Here is a 27,848-nt window from a genome sequence, read left to right as displayed (position 1 = left end):
TGCCTTATTGAAGTTGGCGCGTTTGTGTCCTGTGCAATTAGACACCTTCCTCGAGTTTTCATTCTGCATCTCTACGGAGACCGGCAGCGCGTTCAGCTGTTGCTAGGGGTGTCCACAATGGGGGGCATTCCACTAAGGGAATTCCTTTCGGTGACGTAACCTTTTACCCGTCCACCAATCGCAGGAAAGTCGAGGTGATTCCCGCTCCACGTTCCGCCTGTACTGCATATTTAAAGGTACCCCTGAAGGGGTAGGACAGTATGTAGTTTTCACATAGGTGAGAGGGACAGCAGAGACCACGACGAAGTATTTAGAAGAAAAGTACGTCCGTGTAAAGATAACGTGTTCTTAAAAAGTATATACATATATTTTAAATATCCGTTCATATTCTTGAAAATATAGTACTTTTTAAACACGATTACAGTTTTAGCTCTGTTTAAAAATGGAATGGAAGCTGGAGAGGATTTCCCGTTTTAAGATCAAAACGGATGACACTATTGTATGGGTAAGTTAATGTAAATTGATTTCTGGTATAGTATACATAACATACAACAAGAGAGACACAATTTCTCTTGTAACCTCTTGCAAACAATTTATTTGGCAACAATTTGTATTGTATCCAACCTACTCCCTCTAAGCGAAACGTGTTATTTGTATTTACACAGGAAACGATTATGAAAACGTTTGCTAAAGATTTCATAAAGACCAAGAGACACTATCCTCTCAAGATTGGAAAGGTAAGAGTTTACCCGAATGTTTAAAATTTAAGCTAATTTACAAGTGTAATCATTATGTGGCTGTTATGTTTGAAGAGAATGCTATTTATATTCTGTTCCATGGCATGTGAGTAGAACATTCAAATGATCTTTTCTGTCATGTCATACAAAAGGGAATAAAGCTGGCGGTTTATTTTGACCATATTATCAGCAAAGAGATATTCGTTAATGATGAGCACAGAATTTTAATTTTCACTTGTGTGATCGACAGGGACACTTGGACTAGTACATTATACATGTACTTTGTAGAAAAACAATTATTCTGACAGCACTGGAATGACCATTCAAATTCCATATGAATTTCTAAATTATGACCTTGGACAAAACAGGTTGGTCTACACTGGTATAATAGGATGTTTTCAATACAGTAAAAACAGTTCCTGGTGTTACATTTTTGAGCCTTTGTCCTGCATTGCTTTCTGGACTGTATCAGTGTGGCAGTGTACTGCTGCTGGCTGTTGTGTTTTTGACAGCTACTGGCTACACTCCACCCTGCTGCAATCAATACCACCGCTCAACTCATGTTCGCATTTGTAGCTTTTCCCTCAAGTTATATGTCAGTGCTTATTAGTTTTACCCAGATTGACACTTGTATGGTGCCAAAGCCTGCATCTGCAAACCACATTTAAAAAAGTGGCAGTGAGTATGAGAAATGTCTTGAGGAATAAAGAAGTGGCATTCTATAGAATGTAAGCAGTACAGATATATTTTTGTCTAGGAAGTATAATACTGGTCAGCAGATGTGTTAATTTAGGAAAAAGAAGGGCACTAAGGATACTAAGGTGCTTGAAAAATGGAGTCCAACACATCGGGAGCTGGAAAAATCATAACACTCGCATCAGTCTGAAAATGTCACGTCCAGTTCCTTCTTCTTCAGGAGTGCCTGTGTCAGGCAGGCAGTGTACTGTTAGCTGGCTGCTGTGTCTGTCGGAAGCAGCCGCTACTACTTTGCCACCTGCTGCAGAGCAAACGAGTCATCAGAGCACGCCGAAGTGTGGTCCTTCTGAAGACCTGTGCGCAGGTTAGAAGGCAGTGTAGTGTTAGCTGGTTGTAAACCTGTTACCAGCTTACAATTCAACTGCTGTCTCACCGCGCATTTGGAAACAACCAGTTCAACGGCCAGAAGGACCAATCTTACCACTGATCGTGTGAGTGGCAGGGAGGCAGTGAAATGTTAGCTGGTTTAATTGATTTCACCAGCTTACTTTTTTACTGCCCTCTTGCTGCCCATACTCCAACCATTGTGGTTTTGAAAGGTACTCAGAAAACATGCAAACTCACGTATCACATTTGACCACATATTAACATAAAAATAACCGAATCAATGGACAAAAACAGACTTTGTGAAAAACCTCTCATTTAGTTAAATATCTTAAGTAACGTTTTGTCTTAGAGAACTTCAGTATAACTTACCTGTAAGTTTTCTTTTACTACATTTGTCTTATTCTTAGATATAAGTCTGCAGAAAGGTCTGCAGTTAAGATGTATTCATGCCACTGCTTTACTGGGATTTTTTGTACATTGCATCTGTACACTAACATAATACTGTCATGTGAGAGAAGTTGCTAATAGTAGTAGTACAGACATGTGCTTTAAATCTTCAGTAAAGACAGCAACAAACGTGTGTGATGATTAGGCAGTGTATCAATAGCTGGCTGTGACATACAAAACAGCAGCTATGTGCACTTCCACATCACTACATGCCATGCAAGTTTTATTAAAAATTACAGAAAAATGCTGTTAAGAAACTTTATCATCACAAAACATTAGTTTAATTAGTAGCTTGAAGTATTTTTTATTGGCGTGTGCTCTTTCACAAATTCAAATTCAACAATCTGACATTAAGGTCTTCATTCAATAGTACAGTATGTCTTGCTGAGGGCAATGCAGTCAATTGCGACTCATAATTGGGGAGACACAAGTATTGTATTGTACGACTCATAAAAAATCCGAGGCTCATGTAGTGATCGTACGTCCTGTCGTCTGGCCAGGCTGCACAATTATCCAGCAGTGAACGAGGATTGAGCCAGAGCACGGTGGAGCGAGAACTGTCAAGGCTGGATGGGCTTTTCTTGCACATAATATAATTTTCCTGCTGTCCAACCCCTGGAGCACGCTGGCCACCAGAGAGCCTGCATTGCTCCATCGGTTAACGTCACCTCTGCTGCCAATTACTTTGGAGCTGCAGAATTTCACGTGCAGAACAACTAGGACAGGACATGTCACATTATGCGCAAAATCTTGTTCTTCCTGGGGGGGTGGGGGTGGGTAGTGATGAGCCAAGATGACTAACAATTTGGTGATTCCAATCTAGGAAGGTTATTACTGACATAAGTGATGCATTAATATTACATAGTATTAGTATTACTATGTAAAGTTACTTAAAACTTATTCTACTGTATATGACCTTTGTAGATACTGTACAGTATGGACTAGGCAACAATTTTAGTGTTATACAGATATCCTTTCTCTGTGTTTGGTTAATTCTGTTTATGAAATGCTGTAGGTGTAATTTCTATTTCACTTAATTAAAGCATCAAGGAACAGGATTCTTCTGATTTGGCAAATAGGAGGCATTTATAATTTGATGTATAAGTTCTGTGTGTTTATTTGCAAAGTTCTGATAGAAATTTGTGAAAAACAAGAATGGCAGCATTATGAACATAAAAAGGTTGCAAAAATAGGAGGCAATTCAGACATTTAGCCCACTGCTTTGCTGGTAGATCCTGGGAATTAATCCAGTTATTTGCTAATTCTTGCAAAAGATCAGTAGGCTTATTGAGGCTATTGAGAAACTAAAGGTAGATTATCTGTGTCAGACATAAAAATGTTCAGATCTGCTCCAAGAGCTTAGAAACTATTCTACACAAAACAAATTGTTGGTTCTTCTGGCTTGTTTGATGGCCGGTAGCTTATTGATCTGAAAATGTCATACATCCGTTTCTTGAAAGATACCAGGAAATCTGCTTCAATATCATGGCTGTGAAGTTTAATCTAGGCCCCATAAACTTTATGTTTGAACAGATTGAACAGACGTCTTTTCTCAGTCCTGATGTGCAAATCCTCTTGTGTTATCAGATCAATATTTGATTACTGATAACAAAAAATCAATAATTTTAAAACTAGTGGAATGATATTTAATAGGTAACAATACTAGAGAGTGCTCCTAACAGTACTATTTTCTAACAGGCTCCATGGATTATATGTATTGAAAAATACAATGTGCAAAACAATTATGATTGTTTTTGTTTCAATTCACATCCTCTGGAATGTTAATTAATCAATTGGGGAACATAATTTTAGCAACAGGTAAAGTGTTTGACACTTTAATAATAGACATTACAATGTACTCCAGCAAAATAACCAAAGAGGCAAATGCCCTACAGTCTTTGGTTTTACTCAATGCAGATGTCATCTGTTTATGAATAGCTCTCTTTATCTCTCCAGTCTCAGATGATAAAAACATAAGTAGCTGCAGTTGTTTACCCCTTTAGTACGTGAAATGTTTTTTTTTCACATAATATATGTGGGTTTCCTGAAGCTTATCATGTATAAATTCAATCTAGTGTGATAAAACAAAAAATCCCAATGATTTTTCCTTCATTTGTCCAATTAATCCAAAAACTTCAAAACCTAAACAACAGTAAGCACAGAGTCTCACCACCAACACAAATTGATAACTATGATAATGTCAGCAGTCTCCTTTTGTTAAAGGTGACAAAAACTGTAAGAGTGACTTGAGTTCTAATTTTAACACTTAATTTACCTACAATTTTACAGTTCCCGAATACTGCAGCGCATAACTGCATATCAACTATAATTTCATGTATAAATCATTCTTTACAGCGATTCTCTTAGTTGTCTTTACTGTTACAAGGCCCTCCATTCTTGTTCCTGAGGGGCACATTGAAGCATATTTTAGAGCTCCACATTTTAATACCGAAGAAGTTAAATCCCGATTTACCCAACAATATCTACATCTTATGAATAACCCAAACATTAACAAGCTTTAATGTTCAAAGTATTGACACATATTTCATTAAGTGAAAGGCTTAATTGTCTTTCAAATTAGAATTGCTACATAACTTAACAATGCAAAACATTAAACATGAATCCTTTGGTTTCTTCCCCAAAAATGAATTAACCACATTTTATAGAACCAACTAAAACATCAGACTTTGTAATCACATTTTGATGAGCCTTAAAAGATTTCAATCGAACTGTACTGTTCAAATGACAGTATAACATTTTCTTTCACTTTTAATAACAAGCAGGAACAAGTCTCCAGTAAATAAAAATCAATCACTTACAATCCCACCAATCCTCCATCTCCCTAACACACATCATTGGAATCTTAGTTCATGCCTCTATTTTAACTTTACTTAAAATGTACAATTTAGCAAAACTGCAAATACAAAAATGGCATTTATAATTAACACAGTGGTTTGCAAAAAAATGAAAATATCTTCTCACACACAGAAAGATCTCAATAATGACACTTTGCACAATTTTATAGAAAAAGACTTCCTTGGTCACTGTGATCCCAAGCACATCTTCAGTTTACCTGTGATTTCTCACACAACCACGCAAGTCACACAACCATACATGAGACGCACTCTCCACTTAATTTTTAACTCACATTTCCAAAGTGTAAATTAACACTTTCTATTGAAAACATTTCATTTCAGGCATAAGCACAACTGGTCAGAATTGTGAACAGAGATAACCTGGACCAGATATCCAAAGAATCGTTTGTGAGAATGTACATATGTTGCTTTTGGAAATATTCCATATGCCACAAAAAATGTCCATATGCGTCTCTATTAAAAAATGAAATGTACAACTCAGCTTGGCAAACAGAGTGAAGGAAAAGACCTTCTGTGATGCAGTAAATAAGGCACACAAAGTTCTTCTTTGGATGCCGCGTTAAACCTTTAAAGCTCTACCCTCTTCTTCAGGATGATCTCTCTCACTAAAGCTGCAGCCTCTTGTTTGATGTTCTCCATGGGTTCTTCAGGCTTCCAGTACTTCACCACATGTCCATCCGGGTTAATGAGAAACTTCCAGAAGTTCCACTTTGGAAGCTTTTGTACTGAGTCTGTTGAAAAAAAAAAGAGATAATACTTTGAATCTTTCTTATGTTTTTTGGCAATATCTGAATAATGTAGGAGTATCAAAAATGAACCTGAAGATAAAAACAAAATACATTTTTTTGGATTATTGGTCTAAGACCCAAAACAAAATTCAATTGTACAGTAGTGATGCGGCACGTAGGAATTTTTCTAAGATAAGGCCTTAGAGTTAAAGGAAAAGATCATTTAAGACCAGAAAGATCAATTATTAGGCAATAGTTTGGTACCCTGTTGTTGGCATTCAATTAGATGCATTTGTTGATATTTTTCTTGTAATAATTACTAGTTGTATATTCTTTTATAGTCCAAGATCACACAGCAAATCTCTGTTCTGGTGTACTGGCTACGGCAGTCTTGCAATAGCCTTAAAGAACCTGAACTGTACACACAACTGCTAAAAAGCCAACTTTTTAACTCAATGACAAGATATAGCTGAATACCATGTATTCTATTTCATATCGGCAGTGCGAAAACCCCAGTCTTGGAGGGCCAGGGAGTTTCTGCTTTTGTTACAATTGGAGCCCTTACCTAAATGAAACCTTTCCTTGTTCTTAACAACCTGAAGATTTAAAGAGACCACAAAACCTGCTAGAGAGAGGCCCTTAAGGATTGGAGTTTTTTTGTGTATGGATCGTGTATTCCTTCTATATATTAAGTCAGACATTCAATAAATTGCAAGTTATTAAAGCATCCTTTGTGAGTAGTCATTAACTCTAGCAAACCGTTGATGGAGTCCTAAGGAGAGTTCGGGAGGGATGAGAGCAGCCAGCAAACTCAAGTTTCCGCACCCAACGAACTGTAACTAATCCTTACGTAATTTCTCAGATTCTCATATATACAGTACCACACGTCACCGTCCGCTTCTTCGCTCCCTCGTTTTGCACCCCTTCCTCACCCCATCTCACCCTTTGCAAATACACCTTGATCGCCTTTTCATCGGACATGGGCGTCCTAGCCTTCCTGCCCTGTAGCCGGGAGGTTGGCCCTCAGTCAAGCGAGTTAAACCAGGTTTCCACAAGCTCAATAAACCGATTGTACTTTCACACAATCTTTGGCTGCCCTCATAGATACCACATGAAGTATAATAATAATAATCGATAATTCACCTTACCTGTAATGTATTTGAAAGCAGGGTCAGCTTCTGAACCCATTATCTTAATCTTGCTGAAAATGGGGAAAGTGACGCCGTAATTTGCTTTTGCAAAAGCTTCGATATCACGGTTTGACCCGGGCTCGGTGTCTCCAAACTGACCGCAGGGAAAGGCCAGGACGTTGAAGTGAGAGGTCCCCAGCTCTCGGTGTATTTCTTGAAGGGCTTTGTAGTTCCGCTCCGTGTGTTCGCAGTGACTCGCCACGTTTACAACTAGTGATGCCTGCAAAAGCAGCAGCCAGTAAATACTTTGCTTTGACAAATACCGAAGGCTGACTTACAATGCAACTAAGCCATGAGAGATAGCAAAAACTCAGACTGCCCTATTGTTATTTTAAATAGCATACTTATAGGGACAGTGAACTCTGTCCCAATGTTGTAATATTATTGCTGGCGCCTGTTGATGAATAATATTACATCATGATTATGCTGTAAAAACATTAATTGACTGGCAATCAATTAATGAATCGATCATTCTGTACTTCATGAGAATCGTAACTGTGCAACAACATAAAAGATTCAAAACAGAAAAAAATAGTGATTCTAATCGCATACATTTAAAAAACGAAAGTGAGTATCTCTAGGAAACTGGAAATTTCTCCTTTACAAAGGTTTGGCATTATCCAAAATAATGAAAAATACTCGAAATTATTGCCTAAATAGACGGTCAAAGTTATATTAAAATGTCCCATTTATGAAATGACACGGAATTACACAACAAAACTAATTGCATATTTTCCAGCTTACTTTTCCTCTGTACTTCTCCAAAGAAACGGTTCTTCCTCTCAGATCCCGTACTTCTAAAGAGTAGAAATCTTTATTTTTTCGGGGTTTGAAAAGTTTGTTCTGCAATAAAAATAATCCCGCCGTGCATATCATCATCGTAAATAAAACAAGAAACATTCTTGCTTTTGGAACCGAGCTTTTTAAAGGATAAGATGACAGGGTATCCATTTTGGTGCGAGACACGTCCAAATGTCGATGAGGAATGCAAGGAGGAGCTGTGCTGCCTGGCTCAACAGCAACAGAGCTGGAAGATGCATCAGATTACACGGAAGTTTAAGATGAACAGGCTACTAAATAAGAGAAGGATTCGCCTCCTGTGGCCTGTATTGTAATTTTCATCCATGGACCTACAAATTAATGGTATAAAGTCCATTCAGCAAATAAATGTGCCCAATGTTTTTTGTAACAGACTTGTCGATGCTATTTAACTCTTGATTTCGCTCTATGTAGTGGGTGAAGTAGCAGCACTATACATCACAAAGTAGTCAGTTTCAGACTCTAACCTAGTGGGATCAAGAGTCTAAGAAAGCATATACTGTATATACAGGCCAGACTCATAAACAATTCTGAAGTTCTAGTGTTGTGAATATATTATAGCCCAACAACTGCAGATGTTAATTCCAATGTAGAACTGCGTAACGAACGTAATACTATGCGTAATTCTGTGCAAAAGAAGCAGCGTTTTTTAACTTAGTTTACCCACGCAGACGGGATACAGTCTTCAGGCAATGTCAGCAACAGAAACTGAAATGATCAGCACGATTAACCGTTGTTGTTGTTTTACTGAGCACCTTGTATTGCTTGTATTGATCTAGTGTTTTCAAATATCTGAGACAGAAAGCGAACTGACGCGGTAGAACCCTTTTAGGGCACTGTGATCACAGAATGGTGTGTTTTGAAGTGTACTTTGAGACGCTGCAGCTTGAGACCAAATCAAAGGTTTGCAATTTCGGGGTAGCAAACTTTGAAGAATGAGACAGAGCTGAAGAGAAGTAAGGGAATAAGTAAAGGTTTATTCCATGCTGAAAAGAGAAGAAGAGAAACACAACGTTTCGGCTGTGGAGCTTTCTTCGGGTGTGAGAAAGAGAAGAAAATCCCCTCGTTTCCCTTTATATAGTAAATCACATTATTTAATAACCCCCATGAACGCTGACACCTACAGTACATATCTTCAAGGCAAGTAAAAACAACCAATGAACATAATATATTTTCTACAGTATTGAGAAATTATACCATAACAAATTATACCAAACAGTGCAGTATTCCATTTTCGTTACAGTTATTAAAACGTATCTTTTCTTTCCTTTTTAGACCACCGATGGCACTAAAACATCATACACCAGATTTAAAAGCAGAATTGTCAAAAAACTACGCCGCGGCTACCCCATTGCGAGTAGCCCTGTCACCACGGGGTGGCAGCATTCCTACACTGTAGGCGACGACACCGTTTGTCAAAGACTGTCTCTGGACCTCTCTCCAGAAGGAAGCTCAAAGTCTCAGCTCACCCTGGTGGACTCCGAGTCGACTATAATACGTCAAGGTGCCTTTAAGATATTTTTTCATAATAGGTGACTAAAATAAATGTCTAATTTTTATTTTATTGGAAACTATTTTGACTTTCTGGAAAGCTTATGTTTCTACATTGTTGATCTGCCCTGCATTGTGGGTCCCATTCAGACATGCTTTGAATAACGTTTCACGTATCCCAAACATACAGCATGAATCTGGTAGGACTTGTCTTTGCATAAGTGATAGTTACTCACATGTGTATTTTGTCCTCGTAGAGTCCACGTTTGAAATTGAGGATAATAATGTAAGGGAGTCTGACAAAAGTTTGGGTAAGGACCCTTCAAAGACCACCTCTACACCTATTAAGAAACAGGTACTGTATGTTAGTGCTAATTTTGGTTTGTTTAGGAAAATCAAAATAAACATCTTTTGTCTGAAATCGATTTATTCTTTTATAAAGGATATCTTGTGACTGCAATACCTGCCCCGAGGTTTTGAAAAGTTAATATAAAAAGTGTTATTGTGGAGGTGCTGAACATACAATCTTACTTCACATGTAGAACTTCCAGATTTCAACACATGCTTAAGTGGTCAAATAAAAGTATCCCCGGTATTTAAAAATTGATCCGTTCAGTGTGACCTATAAAACCTGCTGGAAGCAGAGCATACAATAGCTGACTTACACCCACGAAGTTGGAACATCAAATCCCTCCCCTAGACGAGAAATATTTTAAAATCAGCCATAGAGTTAAAAGCCTAAGTATTGGGACAGTGAAATTAAATTTTTGCTTTGTATCAATGAAGTTTGTATTTTTGATCAAATGATTAATGAGGCAAACGTATAGAATTACTGCTGTTGGGTCTGGGTATTGTTTTGCATACATGTTTAACCATGTTAAGACAATGTCGCTTGTTTTCCATTCCCCCCCCCCCCATTTCAGGTGAGCATAAATAATGGGACAAATGGCTGCCTGGAAAGGTAGAGTAAAAAGACCCCGTGCAGGGCTAAAAGGGGAGTAGCAAAGCCCAAAAACAATCAGGCATAAATTTCAAATCCAAAAAAACGAGCAAAAAAAAAAGCCCAAAAACCGGTAGAGGGTAGTAGAACGGGGCAAACAAACCCGAAGACGTAAAGCGAGAGAGAGAAACCAGGAAACAGACAAAGGTCAATAATAATCATCCCAAAAAAAAAACAACAGAAAAGCATTGAAGAAATACGTGCACTACTGAAGCCCAAGAAGACTAAAAGGGGAACTAAAATAGTGAATGCAGGGAAAAGTGATAGTCTAATCACTGACGGCGTGAGCGTTTGTGAAAGCGGGTTCGCGTGGATATGCAAGATTGAGTGGAATGCGAGCGTGTGGGAATAAGGATGCGTACGTGTAGAATGCGTTACACAGGTGCTTTTGATTGCTCAGGTATTTCATGTTGCATTTATTGTGAAACGATACAAGAGTCGTGAATGTAAAGGCATAAGCCAAGATGAAGACTACAGAGTTGTCTATGATGGAAAAGCAAAAAATTGTTAAGATGAGAACAAAGAAGATTACAATTTGCAGTATTGCAGAAAAGCTGGATCAACAACATGAAATGTCTTTTAAAAAAGAAACTACTGAAGGAGCAAAAAGATGAGCAAAGACCAGGTCATCCAAGAAAGACAAGGTGATGACAGAAAAACCATTAGAACTGTGAAGTTAAACTCTAAAATAACAGCCAAAGAAATTGTAGACAATCTGCAGAGTACAGGTAAAAGTGTCTTAGTTCCCTGTGTGCTACTCCTACAAGATGCAAGCCTCTCTTCAGCACTAAAAACAGAAACAGCAGACTAGAATTTGCAAAGTAGTATAAAGATGAAGCACCACAGTTCTGCAACAGAGTTTTATGGACAGACAAGACAAAGAGAAGCCTTTATCAAAGTCACAGAAAGGTAAAAGTATGGATAAAGAAAGGAAGTGCTAATGACCGCAGGCACACAGCCTCACCTGTGTAGGTAGATTCATTGTTTCAGTAGGCAAAGCACTCTCTGGAACAGGCTCACTGGTCTTTTGATGTAAGTGATAATGAGCGGCACAGAATTCTGAAGTGTAAAGAAACATCTTGTCTGCCCGTGACCATTAAAAAGTCTCCCAACTCAAGACAAAGAATTCACCCTGCAGCAAAACAAGGACCTAAAACATACTGCATGCTTAATCAAGGAGTTCAACAGGAAGAAGAAGTGGAAACTTTTTATCTGGCCAAGGCATCTCAGAGTTGAAGCAGTCAGTGCATGTAAGGGATATGTTACCAGATACATTAATTACTTTATTTGTTCCAAACCTATGCTGACCTGAAACCCAGGAGGGGAAGAACTTTTTTTTTGTTCTAACATGGTTTAAAATGTATGTACAAGAATATCCATAAATAAATTGATATTCTGTACTTTTGCCTCATATTTATCCTTTCATGTGAAAGATAAATTTCAATAGTATAAGACAAATATGCCACATTTCACTTCACTTTCCCGATACCTCAGGCTTTTTTCATGTATTACAGATAAACCAGTGCCTCTCATTTCCGTTACTGCCGCTAGAGGCCGCTAGCAATCCAAACTTGAGTTCATTTTAACCGGTAAAAAAAAATCTAACCAAAACGGATAAGTTATGATCAAGTGTACCGTTTTTTAAGAATTCATAATGTGAAATAAGAATTTTATATCGCCCTTATGGAATTAAAGAAGTGTAGCATGCTGGTCAAATGCATGCGTGGCACAGTTCACCTGGGTCAATGCTGGGAGCACTATATCAAGACTTATAGTACTACAATACAGAACTTGAATAGACGTATATACGTCCAGGGTGTATTCTGCTTTGCTTTCTGTTGCTTGCCAGGATAGTCTCCTGCACCCCCCACGACCCTGTATCGGATAAAGCAGTTAATAAATGGATGGATAGAGAATCATAGTAGGTATGTTAGGTCCCCTTTTCAGGCCATAAAGGCCCATGGGGGAATAGGGGGCAAGGGTTTTTCTCAACCATCAACACTGGAAGTGGAGGTGATGTGGTCAGCATCACGCTCCAGCCGGCCTTACCCCCGGTACTCAGTTGAAAAGCAGGCTGAGTGGACCTGGGAGCCGTCTGGAAGGAATTAGAGCAAGCTCCATCACTTGCCCCTACCTGGGATTGAATCCAGGACCTTTCAGTCAGGAGCTAGACACCCTTGCCATCTGAGCTCCCACGGCTCCAGAGAATCATAGTATAGTAAATTATTGGTTCATTTTAATTGTTGTTCAGTACAGGTCACAATAGGAGGCTGAACTTTGTGTTCTACAGAGCACTGATCTGCAAATTTATTTTAGCTGTTATCCGTTGACTGAGAAAATAATTTAGCATGCTGTTAATACTGGATTTGCTGCTAATACTGGATTTTGTGTTTGTTTCCCTACAGGACTACTTGTTGAACAGCTGTCCTGAGAAGAAAACAGATCTAGAAAAAACTACAAGAATGTGTGTAAACTTTATTAAAGGTACAGTGACTTGGGTTGTGGGAAAAGAAAATGATGGATGACATCTTCAGATCATTTAGCTACTACCAAGCCAGCCAGATGAAATGAATGGCTCCTCCTGTTTGTAAAATACTTTGTTTTGTAGAGTTTAAATTAATATTAATTTTAATTACTCAAATTAAAAAAAAGAAAGGTAAACAGCCAATGTTAGTGATGCTTCTTTTAAAAGTTACTGCAGTATTTGAAACTTCTTTCTGAGAGTTACCCTCTTACCCTTCATCATCACCACAAAGTTTTGAGAACAAAATAAATGCCCATTCAGCCCATCTTGCTTGAATGATTAGACAAAATACAGGTGGTGGAGTTGATATTCGTGTGATGGCTTTAAACTGCTTCTCAGAAGAAGATATCAGCCTAATAGACCAACATATGAATGTGAAATTGCCAAAGCCCTTAGCTTTTATCATGTATTCCTTATAGTTATATCTACAGTAGTTACATTCATTAAGTCTGTCTTGGGGCAGAAGCTGTGCACTCTAGGAAGCTTGTGTGTGACACTGTTCCATACTACAGGATTCATTCCTCATGATGGGAAGTGGATGAGGCATTTCTCAGCCTGTCCTTAATAAATGTAAATAAAATTGTACTTCCATCCATTTTCTAACCTCTGTATCCAATAAAGGGTTGTGGGGGAGCAAGAGCCTATATCCTGGCAAGTAGCTGGCGCAAGGCAGTATACACCCTGGACAGGACACTAGTCGATGGCAAGGCAAATACAGATACAGATGCACACACTCACACCAGGGACGGTTTACCTACAAGCGAGTATGTCTTTGGATTGTGGGAGGAAACCGGAGCACCAGGTAAAAACCCATGCAAACACAGGTAGAACATGCATACTCCACCCAGGTGTGGAATTGAACCCAGGACCCCAGCACAGTAAGGCAAGAATGATAACCACTTCCCCTACCACGCCACCCAAAATTGTACTGTTATTTATTAGTTTCTCAAAGAGCTGGTATTGTGTCAAAGTGACTTTATGACTTGTGCTTACGTGATTGTTGAGGTGCACTAGCGTTTAGGGTTCAGGATTAATCACTGGAAGGTGGTGGGTGTTAATTCCAGGTGAGGCATTTCTGCAGGAGCCTTGAGTAAGCCACGCCACCTAATGGTTTTCGAATGGGAGCAGCTGTATTTTGCTTTGGATGAAAGCATCAGTCAAATAGTCTTCATTTTTGTTTTGTCATACAGTAAATTAATATTAAACATGAAGCCCCAGTGTGGCAAAAAGATTTTCGAATTTGTGAAAAAGTATTGCATTTTTTTTAAAGTTGCAAGATCTATGTTTTTTTCCCAATAATGTAGGTGATTTTTTAACAAGAAAACAATCAAAGCTTGTAGTATACATCACATGGAATATAGAACCTACTTCTACACCTGATAATCAGTATGTAAAAAGGGGGGGGGGTTATAAATTATTTATATAATTTGTTTTCAGTCTTCATCCCGGTTTGTATTTGGAGAGCTGCCATAGCTACTGTAGTTGCAGGGGTTGCAGGGTTCTATCATCTTTAGTTATATGTGCTGTATTTTCCAGGTTCTGACATATTTGCCAAAATTAATATTTCTTGCTTAATATATTTATGTATAACTTGCTTGTTATATATATTATATGCATATATGCATTATGACATACTGTATACATTCGATATACATTTATCTTTTTATATGGATTTTGTATTTTAAGAACTGATGTTTCAATATATTAGAAGTTAGTTTACGTACGTTATTTAGATGTAGGTAGGAGAGTTGTTTTTTAATTAATAATCTCATTCTTTGTGTGCCTACAGGCAGCCAGTGAAATATGTTTGCAGGTCACGTGTCTTCTGATTTGCCAGCAATAATGGAAAGTAGTTGTATGGGTGTGTGTGAAGAGAGTGAGAGACATTATCAGGCAAGAAATAATCTAAAAATGGACCAGCAAAACTAGAATAGACCAGCCCTTAAAAAAAGGGAGCATTGAGGTAAAACTGGTGTATCATGACATGAATAGAAATAACTGTTGTATCATAAAATGTAAAATCACAATAATGCAATTAAATAACTGCACTTAGTTTCAAAATGTTGCTGTAACTTATAGCACTGCAACCGTGAGACGCAGATAAGCAGGACAAACAGCTCGCGACAGGACATGACATTTCCTGTGGTATTTAAGGGGTCTGGTGTTTGATGTCAAAATAAAACCAAAGCAGGAGATGCGTACAGAATAAAGACCCCTTGAGAACATTTTTCAAAGACGTTTGGGTTAACCGCACCTCGATTCATCTCGAAAGTCAGCCTTTGTGCAGAAGGAAGGTGATGCTTTTTTCTTTCCATTGCTACCAGCTGATTTCAGTTTAAGGCATTCTTATTTCCAGTCGGTGTAAAACAAAATGACTAATTTATAAGTATGTAGTGTTCAAAATTTCAGGGTGGGGAGTCTAGTAATATTGACTGATATAGCTCACAGTCACAATCATTGTTATAGAGAAAGTTTAAATTTAGAAATTCTTACACTTGACTTAATCAATATAACAAATAATCAAAGTTCTGAACACTTCTCTGACAGTCACGAATGATTTTGAAGATTGCTAAGTGGTTTCTTTTTTGTAGCATATTTTAAGTAAGCTACTTAAAAGCTACTACTTACTCGGTAGAGTAATAAGCAAAAGACAGACTTAGAACACAAAAAGTAAACATTACATATGAGACACAATTGTTAAGGGAGTTGATACTGGTTTCTGCACAAGAAAAGACACTTTACTAGGGTCTTCTGTCTAGATCTTTTGCTTTAATGGGAGGTGTGTTTGCCTGAATCAGATGCTTGATGGATTTTAATTAGAAACAAATGTTCTCTCACCTATAAAAACACAACCCTCTGTTCCTAAAATTACTTCTGGTCCTATCAGTGTTAGAAATGCCTGTTTCATTTCTCAAAGTGTAGGCCTGATTTGCCTGAGTTTGGACTTCAGTACCCTTGTGCAGTTCCTGCCTTTTCACTTCTGGAAAGAGAGATGGGGAGGGACATGCAATTATAAATGCATATAAAATGGATCTCCTTGGGTGTCCAATGCTCCCCTTCTGCCTTAGTGACAGTTTCCAGCTGGTTTCTGAGATCACACAAAAGCAATGGTCTTAATCAGGGTGTTTTCTATTCTGCATAGTTCTGCAACCTTACTGGAGTCACTGATCACATTTTCTGTCTGTCACTCATGGCTTCTGAGCTGTGTTTCCAGTGTCTGACACTGGACAAGAACAATCAGAAGAATTTTCAATTGCTAGGTCATAAGGTCTAGAAAGTATACTAAAATAAAGTGTAACATAATAAATTACAAGTGTAAAAGGAGAGGACAAAATTGTACCTGCAAGAGGGATGAAAAACATTTTTTTAAAATGAAAAAGCGAAAGGAATGTTTTAATGAACAACAGCTTTTATAGCCAATGAGAAGAAACTGGTAACTGAAGGACGGGTCTGACCAGGCACAGGTGCAGGGGTTTCAAAACGTCTTCACCCAATCAGGGTCGGGCCCTCAGGGTCACATAGCTGACTCCCCACATTGGACATGTGACCATCATGATACAGCAGTTCAAGTCACATTTGGTTAATTAATGAGAACCAGGGATCAAACACTGTGGGGATATCTTAGAATAGCCAATTATACCTAACTTTCATGTCCTTACGAGTCGGAAGGAGAAAACCCACACAAATACAGGCTGAACAAGCCAAGCTCCACACAGAAGGAGCTCCAGCTCAGGATCAAACCCAGGCCTCACTACATGTGAGCAAGCAGTGCTACTAACTTTTTTGTTTTCCAGATTGAATGAGCTCATTGTGTGATGGCCTCGTGAGTATATGTATGTGGAAAGAGTCTGGCACAGACCTCTATAATTATATACATTATATACAGTACCTTTGAGTTATTTCTTTTAATAAGCATTTAAATAAATTAACTGAAATGTTAATCACTGCTAATGGCATACTCCCCTACTAATACCATTTGAACACATTTTTCCTTACTTTATAGGCACTTTACGTGACACCCAACTCTAACTGTCTCCTTCATTTGTATATGACGTTCTGAGTAAAATGTGTGAATGGAAAAACTAAACCTGCATAGGACCACAGGGACTCTACCCAAGCACAACTGTGGACTTAGATGACGAATTAATTCCAAAACTACTGTCATTCAACTGCCAGACAAAATCAGTCTTTTAAAACGTGCACATAACTTTTCATTTTGTTTGAACAGTATACAAATACATATCATTACAGGCTCAAGCAACAGCCTGGGGCCCTTCTCCATTAAGACCAGCCCTTACAGAAGTAGCTGTGCCCTCTTAGAGTTGGACTTGCAGCTAAACATCAGCGGACTCAGGAATGATTACTGTAAGATGTACAAACACCTCATGGAGAATTAACTCCACGGTTTTTTATGTTTGGCTTTTTGTTAAGAAGTGTTGCCTTTGTCTTAGACCAGATCACCTCATGCAAAGATAATCAAAAGCGTCCACAGTAGCTTCATGCTTTGTTTTCATATAGAAAAATATTTTTTAAGAGATAAGGATCTTTGCATGAAGATTGCACATTAAAACCTCATTGGGCTTACGGAGATATGAATGTTAAAGATCACATCCAGTTAGACAATTCTAAGTCTTATATTGAACAAATAACTTAAAAAACTAGCTTAGATATTCGAAATACGAACATCAAAAAGGAAAAATACTTACAGCAATTACTAAACAAATCTTATGCAAAAGTATTCACTCCCTTCCAATGTTGTTCCATTTTTTTTTGTATGCAGGATCACTTAAATGTGTTGTTGTGAACTCCCTGTGGGATTTGAGATACTGTAGGTTGGGCACTCTGCCAAGCAGGCCAGCTTTGTGGACTGACAGGGACATTGTTTTGACTCATGGACATGCACATTTTTCCCATCTCAACAATTGACAGTTGACCTCTATGTATTGGGCAGCCTTATCTAGACACTGTCTGGGTTCTTTATGTTTAACTTGACTATACACAAAAGAATATCCAATGTATTTGATTTTCCTCCTTATCATGCTATATACTTTGGAGTGCCTGTCTGGCACACTCTGGGTGCCTTTCACATCTTCAAGATCGACTTCACCATGGTCAAAAATATATGAAAGATTTTTTAAATAAATATTTGTATACTCTTCTGCTGATCTGCACCAATCTACAACTTTATCAATGATATGTTTTTGTCATTTAGTGGAATCTTTGCTTGAAATTCACTACCTGATTGAGGGACCTTATAGAGATGGGTGTACTTATTCTGAAATCATGTGAACCACTGTTATTGCGCACAGAAAGAAGCCATTCAGGGAGCTGTGTAATTTGTCAAAGTCATTTTGTGCAATTTTCCAAAACAAAACAGAGGAAGTGAATACTTATGCAATAAGCGTATTTAGTTTTTGTTTTTTTTTCATTTGACTTCTTTTATTAATAAAACTGTTCAAGGTGAACATTCATGAATAATTAAAATACAGTATCTCCTTTAAAACCCTAAAGGGACCTAATAGTTTTGCAGTGTACTCTATGTTTCTCAGGTAAAGTGCAAAGTATATTAACTGTTCTGTTACTGTTGTGGTCATGAAATGTTCTACATGACATAGGTAAAAGAAATAAGGTCAGCAGCAGAGAAAGGTCAGAGAAACAAGGTCTTACTAAATATTTGATCACCATAATTTATGGTCTGAAGTGTCTCTGCATGTGGTTTTAGACTGGAAATAAAACATTTTCGCTTGTGTCACTATTATCAGGCCATAATAATATCGTCCATCAATGTGATTATTTTACAGACTTAAACCTACTTGACTGGAATTCTGCAAACCTGATTGCACTGGCTTTGGATTCTACAACGTATATATGGAATGCTGAAACCCACATGTTGGAAGGCAGTATCCATTTGAAACCAGACACAAGCTATATTTCTTCGGTTTCCTGGGTTGAAGATGGCAATTTCCTTGCAATTGGTACAAGTGATGGTGCTATTCAGGTAGATTTCCCTGTTATTCACCTTTCTGTAAGCAGCTTATTAAAAAAAAAAATTATCCTAAATTAGTTCTTATTTTGTACACTTTCAACTTAACAGCCCTTGATTTAGATTTGACATATTTGAATATACTGTATATTCTACCACATTCTATCCTGTCTACCCATATATTTATGGTTAAATAGTGTGTTATAACTATCTGCTTGTAACACTCTGTACTTATCTCCCTTAAAAGACATATTAATTTGGTGTCTGAAAACAATATAAGGACATTGGTCTTTTGTGAGTGTGGATGTCAGCTAATTAGACCACAAAAAAGACACACATTGTAAAGAAAAAGTTTTGGATTCAAATTCACGTTGATTCATTGCCTAATGGGTAAAAAGAACTAGTAGAAAATGGCACTCAAGCCTAAAGGTCAAGAAGAAGACATTGCCCTTCAGTTTGTGCCTCATTAAAAAAAATACACAGTAATAATAAGAATTCTGCCCTGAGATGGGCCGCCTTTAACAATTTAAATTACTTTTAGTGTTAAGGGGTATTTCTAAATTTGGCTAAGAATATTTATCTGCAAGTTTTAAAAGATAATTATTACTTGTTTATTTTTAGATATGGGACATAGAAAGGAAAAAAAGATTGAGGAACATGACTGGACACCTTTCAGTCGTGGGTGCTTTGAGCTGGAATAACCACATTCTCACCAGGTACTTATTTGAATGTTTCACATTGTTATGTGTGCCTTGACACTCTCAAGAGATGTGCTTCATGTTACACTGTAGTTATGTGCTTTTTCCTGAATGAACTCTGCTGGGTACTGTACATCCTACCCATTCTGTCTAGGTGCAGACAATGGTTTTTCCAGAACGTTCATTTCCCAGACCTCTGTGGGGATTCACTGAGGCCTTATGCAATCATACTGGTAGTACATCACTGGTAATAGTCTTTCATTTTGGCTAACCGTCTATTGGCTTCCTGCAGTTTTATAATAAAGTGTCAACCCTAGGCCATCTACTTTTTGGAAGAATTTAAAACACTTTATCAAGATTTTGTCTAATTCTCTTTGAGATCCTGCCTATTCTTGAGGTGTTCTGATTAATTTGATTTAATTCCACTTGTGATATGTAGGCTGAACAGATTTTAATCTGGAGCTTGACTTTGCCAGTGTAAGATTTCCCACTGCGATGACCAAAACTGAATACATTTCTTAGTAAGGTCTTATTAATCATGAACAGAAATTCCCTTGATTTGAAATATACAGTATATATTTTACTATATACCCAAATATTTTGATTCCTTTTTCATTTGCCGTGTGTAAATCCAATCCATGAGTTTATGAGAGACTGTGTCATTCCTTTGCTGTTTTTCTGTACTTCCCAATCCCCCTATTTTTATAGCATCTGTAAATTTAACTAACATCCTAACTAAACCAAAATCGAAATCATTTATATATATCAGGGAGAGTTATGGTCCTAAAGCAGATCCCTGTGGTACACCACTGCTTCAATCTGTCCAGTTAGATGCAATGTCCCATGCTGTTTCCTGTGCATTAACCAATTTTTGATAATGTCAGTCATACATTATCTTGTATTGTTATAGCTTTTAATTTGATTTTTTGAGATACCTTATCGAAATCGTTCTGGAAATCTAAATATATCATATTGTATGCTTTAATGAGTCAACTTTCCTTAGTGCTTGTATGGGTAATTATAGATTATTCCACAACCTTTCCTTCCAAAATGCCCATTACCTGTCTCTTATGTATTCTTTTAGTTTAGCTCTATCATTTACATAACTTTAGCAATAGCTTTGTTTAACAGAAGATATATTTTCTATAGTTTCCAAGTGCAAAATAATATTTTTTTATTAACTGACTTTATATCTGCAGTTCTCTAATCTGTGGGATCAGTTCCCATCTTGAGTGAAAGTTGAAATGTCGTAGCTAGGGCTAACATCCCACATTGCTTTAAGTCCAACTGAAATATTTTTCATTTTAAATCATTCTCACCCCTGTAAATCCCAAGTGTAAGTTATTTATAGAATTGCCTAATATTGATGGTGATCCTTCTGTAACACAGGGCATATTATTGTAGTCTGCTATTGTAAAATTACGTATGAAATATTCATTTATTTATTTTTCACTCTTTTCCCTATATTCACTATTTCTTTTTCATCTTCTTTCGTTATTATTGTCTCAGAACCTATTTATTTCAGGTTTTACAACTATTTTACTGTTAGAGAATATTTCCTGTCTATCTGTTTGGCAATATTATTACCTGCCTATAGGTTGGTATACTCTTTTCTCTACTTTAAGTTACAAATTCTAGATTATTCATTTAAGCATGGAGATGGGAATGGTGGCATAGTGGTTAGCATTGCTGGCTTGCAACACTGGGGCTCAGCTCCAGACCTGGGATGCTATTTGCATGGAGTTGGTATTTTCTCCTTGTGTTCACAGTTTCCTCCAGGTGCTTCAATTTCCTCCAACTGTCCAAAGACATGCTGGCAGGTTAATTGGCTTCTGGGAAAATTGTCCCTGGTATGTGTGTGTGTGTCTGTGTTTGAGTCTGTCAGCCCTGCAATGGACTGGTGTCCCATCCAGAGTGTACCCTGCCTTGTGTCCAATGGCCCTAAATTAGGTGAAGCAGTTAGAAAATGGGTGGATGGATAAACATAGCGGTATTACAAAAGATGTCAGAAATGGTGTCTTTATATGTAATCACCATGTTTTAGTGTTTTTTACTTTAGTATTTGGTATAGATGAGGTAACTTTTAGACTTTTAAATTAATGTTACTTTTAGTTCTAGATGATATAGCAATCCTCAGAAAGTTTAAAAACAGTGCTGACTGGATAACATTCATTTAATAGTAAAGAAATTAAATTTTTTAAATTTTGAGAATGTTGCTTAGACTGATTGCTTCTTTTCCTGCAGCGGTTCACTTTTAGGGTTAATCTGTCACCATGATGTCAGAATAGCCCACCACCATGTGGGCACTTTGAGACATAAGAAGGGTATTTGTAGTTTGAAATGGTCTCCTGGCGGTGCCCACCTCGCTAGTGGGTCAACAGACGGCATCCTGAGTATCTGGCCGAATGACCCAGGAGTGACAGTGACCCAGCAGCCCGTCCAGTCAATGTCCCATCCCACAGCTGTAAAGGTAAAGCCTTATGGACAGTAGGTTTTCCATCATGTACAACATTTTAAGAAGGGACACACAATAGTAATGGAACATCATCAGCAGTAAAGCTTACAACATTATATATTAATTAATTATGGAAAGTGAATATTTTCTAAATCCATAAATACTTACAGTGCTGTAATCTATTTAAACAGACTTATAATTCAGTGCTGTAAACTATTGAAGCAGACTTCCAGCTCAATGCAGAGTTAAAAAAAAAAACATACACTAAACCCCCACATCTTAAAATAATCAATAACACATTGAAAAGTAAGGAATATAGGTGACAATGTGTTGCCATATAAGCCACAGAAAGAAGTGAGGATCTCACAATTCTGGTTTGCTATTGTGAAACTGAAATCCATCCTAAAGCACTGGGCATTTATGGTCTTTATTGTTTATAGGCCATGGCGTGGTGTCCGTGGAAGACTGGAGTCGTGGCTGTTGGCGGAGGGATGAAAGATGGAGTTTTAAGAATCTGGGAAACACATACAGGAAACTGCATCAAGTCCAGTCCCACTGACTCACAGGCAAGGGCTGATATTGACTTCATATTTCATAGTTTTCCTGATTCTGATAGGCTGTTTCTGTTGCTTTGAGGCTTTTTCCAACATCTATAACTATGCAATGTTAAAATCTTCCTTCCTGAACACTTAAACTTTTTAAAGTTTCAGGACAGTTTTCTTTTAAACTCTAACATTGTGAATCACAGAGGATATCTTGGGCAGAAGCACAATTTTCAATACCTGACTATTTTACTAATCAAACACATTTTAAAAAATTCATACTGTGGTTCAGGTTATTTAATGATCACTTATCTAACTTCATCTTGTTTTCTTCCAGGTTTGCTCATTACTCTGGGTCCCCCAAACAAAGGAAATTGTAATAGGACATGGTCTCCCTCAGAACCAAATAAGCATTTGGGACTTTCCATCCATTACTAAAAAGGCTGAGATGCATGGTATGTCTTAAATTAATAGAAATTTTGTTTATGTACTTTCTCATGGACAGGAGTAATGCCATAATGGTAATTAGGGCAATTTTGATTTATTTGGTGAATCTTCAAGGGCAAATCTCCATTTGCATGAAAGCAGGCTTGCCTTGATAAAAAGCCTGAAGAGAGGGAACCTAGGTTTTTTAAAACTGTTACACTATTGGAAAAATGATAAATATCTATGAAAAAGCAAGGGGTTAAATGCATATATTACAGAACTTCATACATTTCTGCACATAGGAAGTAAGAGATGAAAACTGGACAATGATCTAAACACAAACTTGTGCTTATAGGATCTTTAGGGTATTTGAAAAATAAATTGAAAATGAAAGTTTTGTTTGCAGTTTAATTAATTGCTTACACTAGTATAGCGCTTTTTTGGACATGCCACTCAAAGTGCTTTACAGGTAATGGGGACTCCCCTCCACCACCACCAATGTGCAGCATCCACCTGGATGATGCGACAGAAGCCATAGTGCACCAGAACGCTCACCACACATCAGCTATCAGTGGGGAGGAGAGCAGAGTAATGAAGCCAGTTCATAGAGGGGGATTATTAGGAGGCCATGATTGGTAAGGGCCAATGCGAAATTTGGCCAGGACGTACACCCCTGGCCAAAGGAGTACACCCCTACTCTTTTCGAGAAACGCCCTGGGATTTTTAATGACCACAGAGAGTCAGGACCTCGGTTTTACGTCTCATCTGAAGGACGGCTTACAGTATAGTGTCCCCATCACTATACTGGGGCATTAGGACCCACATGGACCGCAGGGTGAGTGCCCCCTGCTGGCCCACTAACACCTCTTCCAGCAGCAACCTTAGTTTTTCCCAGGAGGTCTCCCGTCCAGGTACTGACCAGGCTCACACCTGCTTAGCTTCAGTGGGTTGCCAGTTATGAGTTGCAGGGTGATATGGCTGCTGGCTGCTGTTTAAAACAGTGAAAGTGAAAGCAACATTATTTGAATACATAGTTTCAAATGCTTTGACTTTTTTCCTATAGAAAGTTTCAGACACATACCCTGCTTTGAATACGTTTCTTGTCAGAAAAAAACTTTCATTAATCGTGCTTGGAGGTTTTTTAAATCTTTAGTATTGAAATACATAATATATACTGTAAATCACAATAAACAAAAACTGAAATTCAGCTACCCTGACAATTTTATTTAAACTGCTCTTCTTTACCCTTACGCCCATACCAGCTATGCCCTGACAGACACAGTGTTCATGTCACAGTGTTCTTGTCTTTCTGTGGTGTGACATATTTTTAAGTGGTACATTGGTCTTCAGTTTCCTCACCAATTTGATGTGTGAGACACTTGCACAACTGTCTTTTGCAAAGCAAGACGTTACATTGGAAGAGCTGATATTTCTGTCCTGTGCACAAGGTGGGTTTTATGTTAGAGTACTAGTCAAAAACCGCTGTTTACATCTCATCTATCTACACAAAACTTCAAGACATATCTCATTATTATATATTTGTTGAAATGGATGACATTTGAAATTTTTCAAATGTTGACCTTCTCAATGGCACCCTTTTCAGATCACCACAGTGATTTCATCTCACATAATTGTAAATTCCCACAGAAGAACTGTTTTTACAAAATACACTGCAAGGCTAATACTTAATACAAATTATTTATAAGTGATTAAAATATTTACCATGTATACCTATGTGGCTAAATATCTACAAGGTAATGGATTAGTGTTATCAACGCAGCTATGGTAGTTGAAACATTTTTAGAGTGAATTTTAGAGTGAATCAGCTAGTTCAAGTGTGCAATATTTACGATGAGAAACAAAAAGCAAACACCAAAAACAGTTATAAGTTCAGTTGCTGTGTTGTCAAAGGGGTCAAACTTCTTATCAGTTCTGGTCCTCACAGTTTTCCTGGAATTACACTTGTTTCAAATCACACATTGGATAAGAAAGTTAAACTACAATTCTACGAGTTATCCATCTGTTATTCCGTCTTATGCAATCTGGTAATAGGAGTTTTGAAACAAGCTGAATATGTAAACTAAGCAATTGAAAAGAAAAAGTGGATTCTTAAAATATATACTATATGGCCAGCAGCCATATCACCCTGCAACTCATGACTGGCAACCCACTGAAGCTCAGCAGGTGTGAGTCTGGTCAGTACCTGGATAAGAGACCTCCTGGGAAAAACTGAGGTTGCTGTTGGAAGAGGTGTTAGTGTGGCCAGTAGGGGGCGCTCACCCTGCAGTCAGTGTGGGTCCTAATGCCCCAGTATAGTGACAGGGACACTAAACTGTAGAAAGGCGCTCGCTGTCTTTCGGATGAGACCTTAAACCGAGGTCCTGACTCTCTGTGGTCATTAAAAATTCCAGGGCTTTTCTCGAAAAGAGTAGGGGTGTAACCCTGGCGTCCTGGCCAAATTTCCAATATGAATTATCCAGTATTATTAAACTATATATCATTAAACAATTAAATATTAAATTATTATTATTTAATACATATTTATAATATTAAATATTTTAATAAATACTATTATAATAAATATGTATTATTAAACTATAAATTATTAAATTTACCAATATTTTATAACAATAAAATGTGGAAACAGTAGAAGATTCTTCATACTTTTGCAAGTCATTGTAGACCATCTAAATAAGTTAAGTCTTGAGTGTGACAGTAGACACTGAAACTTCAGTGAACTTACCTTGTGTAGCCCAAAAGATTTTTCAGAAGCTCCAAAAACGTCTTAAAGGGATTACCTGTTGAAAAGTATTGTTTCCACCGTGGGCTTTGTTTCCAGCTCTGAGTCACAACCTTGTGACTTATTAAACCACTACAAAAACCTTTGTGGACGTAATCTAAACTATGATAAATGGAAATGGCAGTAGGAGGGGCAGTAGTAATCAAGATTGCTGTGCATGACATCTCCATGCCGAAAATTAGTCATTTGAAGAAGACGGAAGTGAGTCCATTATCCTTAGGAATTAGAAGTGCTCACATGGCATTATTACAGAAACAGGAATAATACTGGGGAACAAATAATGTGATATTGATCCATAGTGAGCCTTTGGGTGACCATGTTGCAGTGAGAGCTGATCGAGAGGTTTTCAAGAATTAGCTGGTAGTACATTCCGCAGTGGATGCACATCAATGTGAAGATTATTTCAAAAGTCAGAAAAAACAGAAAAATGTTTTATAGGATTCAAAATGTAAATTGAGGATTCAGCATGTAATAAAATGATAAGACCTCAGAATTCAGAGATGGCTACTATTGACTGACCTTAGGCTGATATGATGACTACTGTCTGGTTATTTCTACATCTGAGAACTGTTATGCAGAAACAGCACAGAAGACTCAAATTTTATTTCTGTGTTTGCTCATTTCAGTGGATCGAAATTTAATAACGTGCAGCTGACTGTGTGTATTTTGCTGATCTCCAGAGGCCTCAGGGGTTTTCAGTCTCATCTTGGCCTCAGAATATATTCTTTCTGATCTATATAATCTTGTCTGTTGGATTAAAATAACTACAAAACATTTTTTCTTATTATTCCTGACATTCCTAGACAGTAAGGATGCTTTCATGATTCTCACTATGACTGGTCTTTCTTTAAGGATATCCTCAAGCTTGATACATTTTCATGAGCTCAGAAAGATGCAAAACGTACAATTCTATTTGACATGAAATATATATAACCCATGCATTTTTTTATTTATTTGCATGAAAGTTAGTATTCTCTGCTTTAACTATTTTCAGTTTCCTAGGTTGGAACTTCATAAGCATTTAGTGCACAAACATTAGAACTGAGAGTGTAAAGTTCTGTCTGTCTTAAAGTTCTCCCTTTTAGGAAATAATGCTTTATTTTCTACATATGTTTTTTTTTCTTTTATTCTCGCCTGCATTAACTGACATTGTGGATCAGCACATAATGGAAGAGTTCTGAATTTAGCATTGAGCCCATGTGGAAGTAAGATTTTTTCCTCGGGATCAGACGGAATGGCTTGCATCTGGAGAAACAGAGGAGAGGAGACCAGATCACAGGAGAAGTAAGGCAACAGCTGACAATGACCATGCTCTTCGTTCTTCAAAGGAAATCAGGTAAATTGGGCACCAAAAACTCCTACATATAGTAGTTATAGAACAGAGAGTGGGTTGTGTTTTCTATTTAAATTTGATTTTAAATACCAAAGCAAATCTTCATTCTTCATCAGTCTGACATTTGTCATTCGTCATTTGTCATTTGACATTCGGTTTGCTTGTTCAAACCGAGCACAGCCATGGCTGTGTGGACGTTAGTTGTCTAGAATATTCTTTTCCTGTGCAACAACAGTTGAAATGTTTTCAAAATACTATCACTACTGCATTATCAATAAGAGCTATGTTTTTCCTCATATCCACCCTTTTTTCCCTGTAGGCACTGAAAAAAAGCAACTGTGTCCAGATATGTGCACATTTTGGAGGAAAGGGTGCAAAGTCTTCATCACCCCTGTACTGTGAAGAGGGTTGTAGTATGCTGACTGAGCAATGGCAATTCCAAATCAAAAATATATTCTTAACATATGATAGTCATTCAAAATACTTCCAGAAGCGAGTTCTGAAGACATTATCTATTACTATCTTATATATTGTATACATTGCATAAATGTTGAACTTCTGAAACAATCCTCTTTCCTTGACAGAGATGACTCAATGTGCCACTTCATGCAGTATGCCTTTACAGTGCTGTATAAGAAAGTCTGTACTAAACTTCATCAGCAACGCTAGTTTTGGAGCAAGGAAGAGCTATTGCTTTTAAAATGTTTTTGACAGAA

General features: G+C 37.5%; 2 protein-coding genes across 2 annotated transcripts; one reads left to right on the top strand and one right to left on the bottom strand.

Moving 5' to 3' along the window:
- The first annotated feature begins 442 nt into the window (after positions 1–442).
- LOC148837450 (cell division cycle protein 20 homolog B-like) lies at positions 443–27,087 on the top strand. The gene is made up of 12 exons (XM_088910787.1): positions 443–505; positions 666–737; positions 9,156–9,384; positions 9,629–9,726; positions 12,777–12,855; positions 17,147–17,260; positions 18,697–18,893; positions 19,500–19,594; positions 21,821–22,046; positions 22,472–22,597; positions 22,911–23,028; positions 26,960–27,087. The coding sequence occupies exons 1-12, from the start codon at positions 443–445 to the stop codon at positions 27,085–27,087; spliced, it is 1,545 nt and encodes a 514-aa protein (XP_088766913.1).
- Positions 5,552–8,040, bottom strand: gpx8 (glutathione peroxidase 8 (putative)). Its single transcript, XM_088910913.1, has 3 exons — positions 7,806–8,040; positions 7,020–7,281; positions 5,552–5,874 (listed from the first exon to the last, which is right to left on the bottom strand). The coding sequence occupies exons 1-3, from the start codon at positions 8,010–8,012 to the stop codon at positions 5,711–5,713; spliced, it is 633 nt and encodes a 210-aa protein (XP_088767039.1). The 5' UTR covers positions 8,013–8,040; the 3' UTR covers positions 5,552–5,710.
- Positions 27,088–27,848: the final 761 nt, after the last annotated feature.

The sequence above is a fragment of the Atractosteus spatula genome, chromosome 3, assembly GCF_055471065.1.
Source record: "Atractosteus spatula isolate fAtrSpa1 chromosome 3, fAtrSpa1.hap1, whole genome shotgun sequence".
NCBI classification, from domain to species: Eukaryota; Metazoa; Chordata; class Actinopteri; order Semionotiformes; family Lepisosteidae; genus Atractosteus; species Atractosteus spatula.
This window is presented reverse-complemented; position numbering and strand designations above follow the sequence as displayed.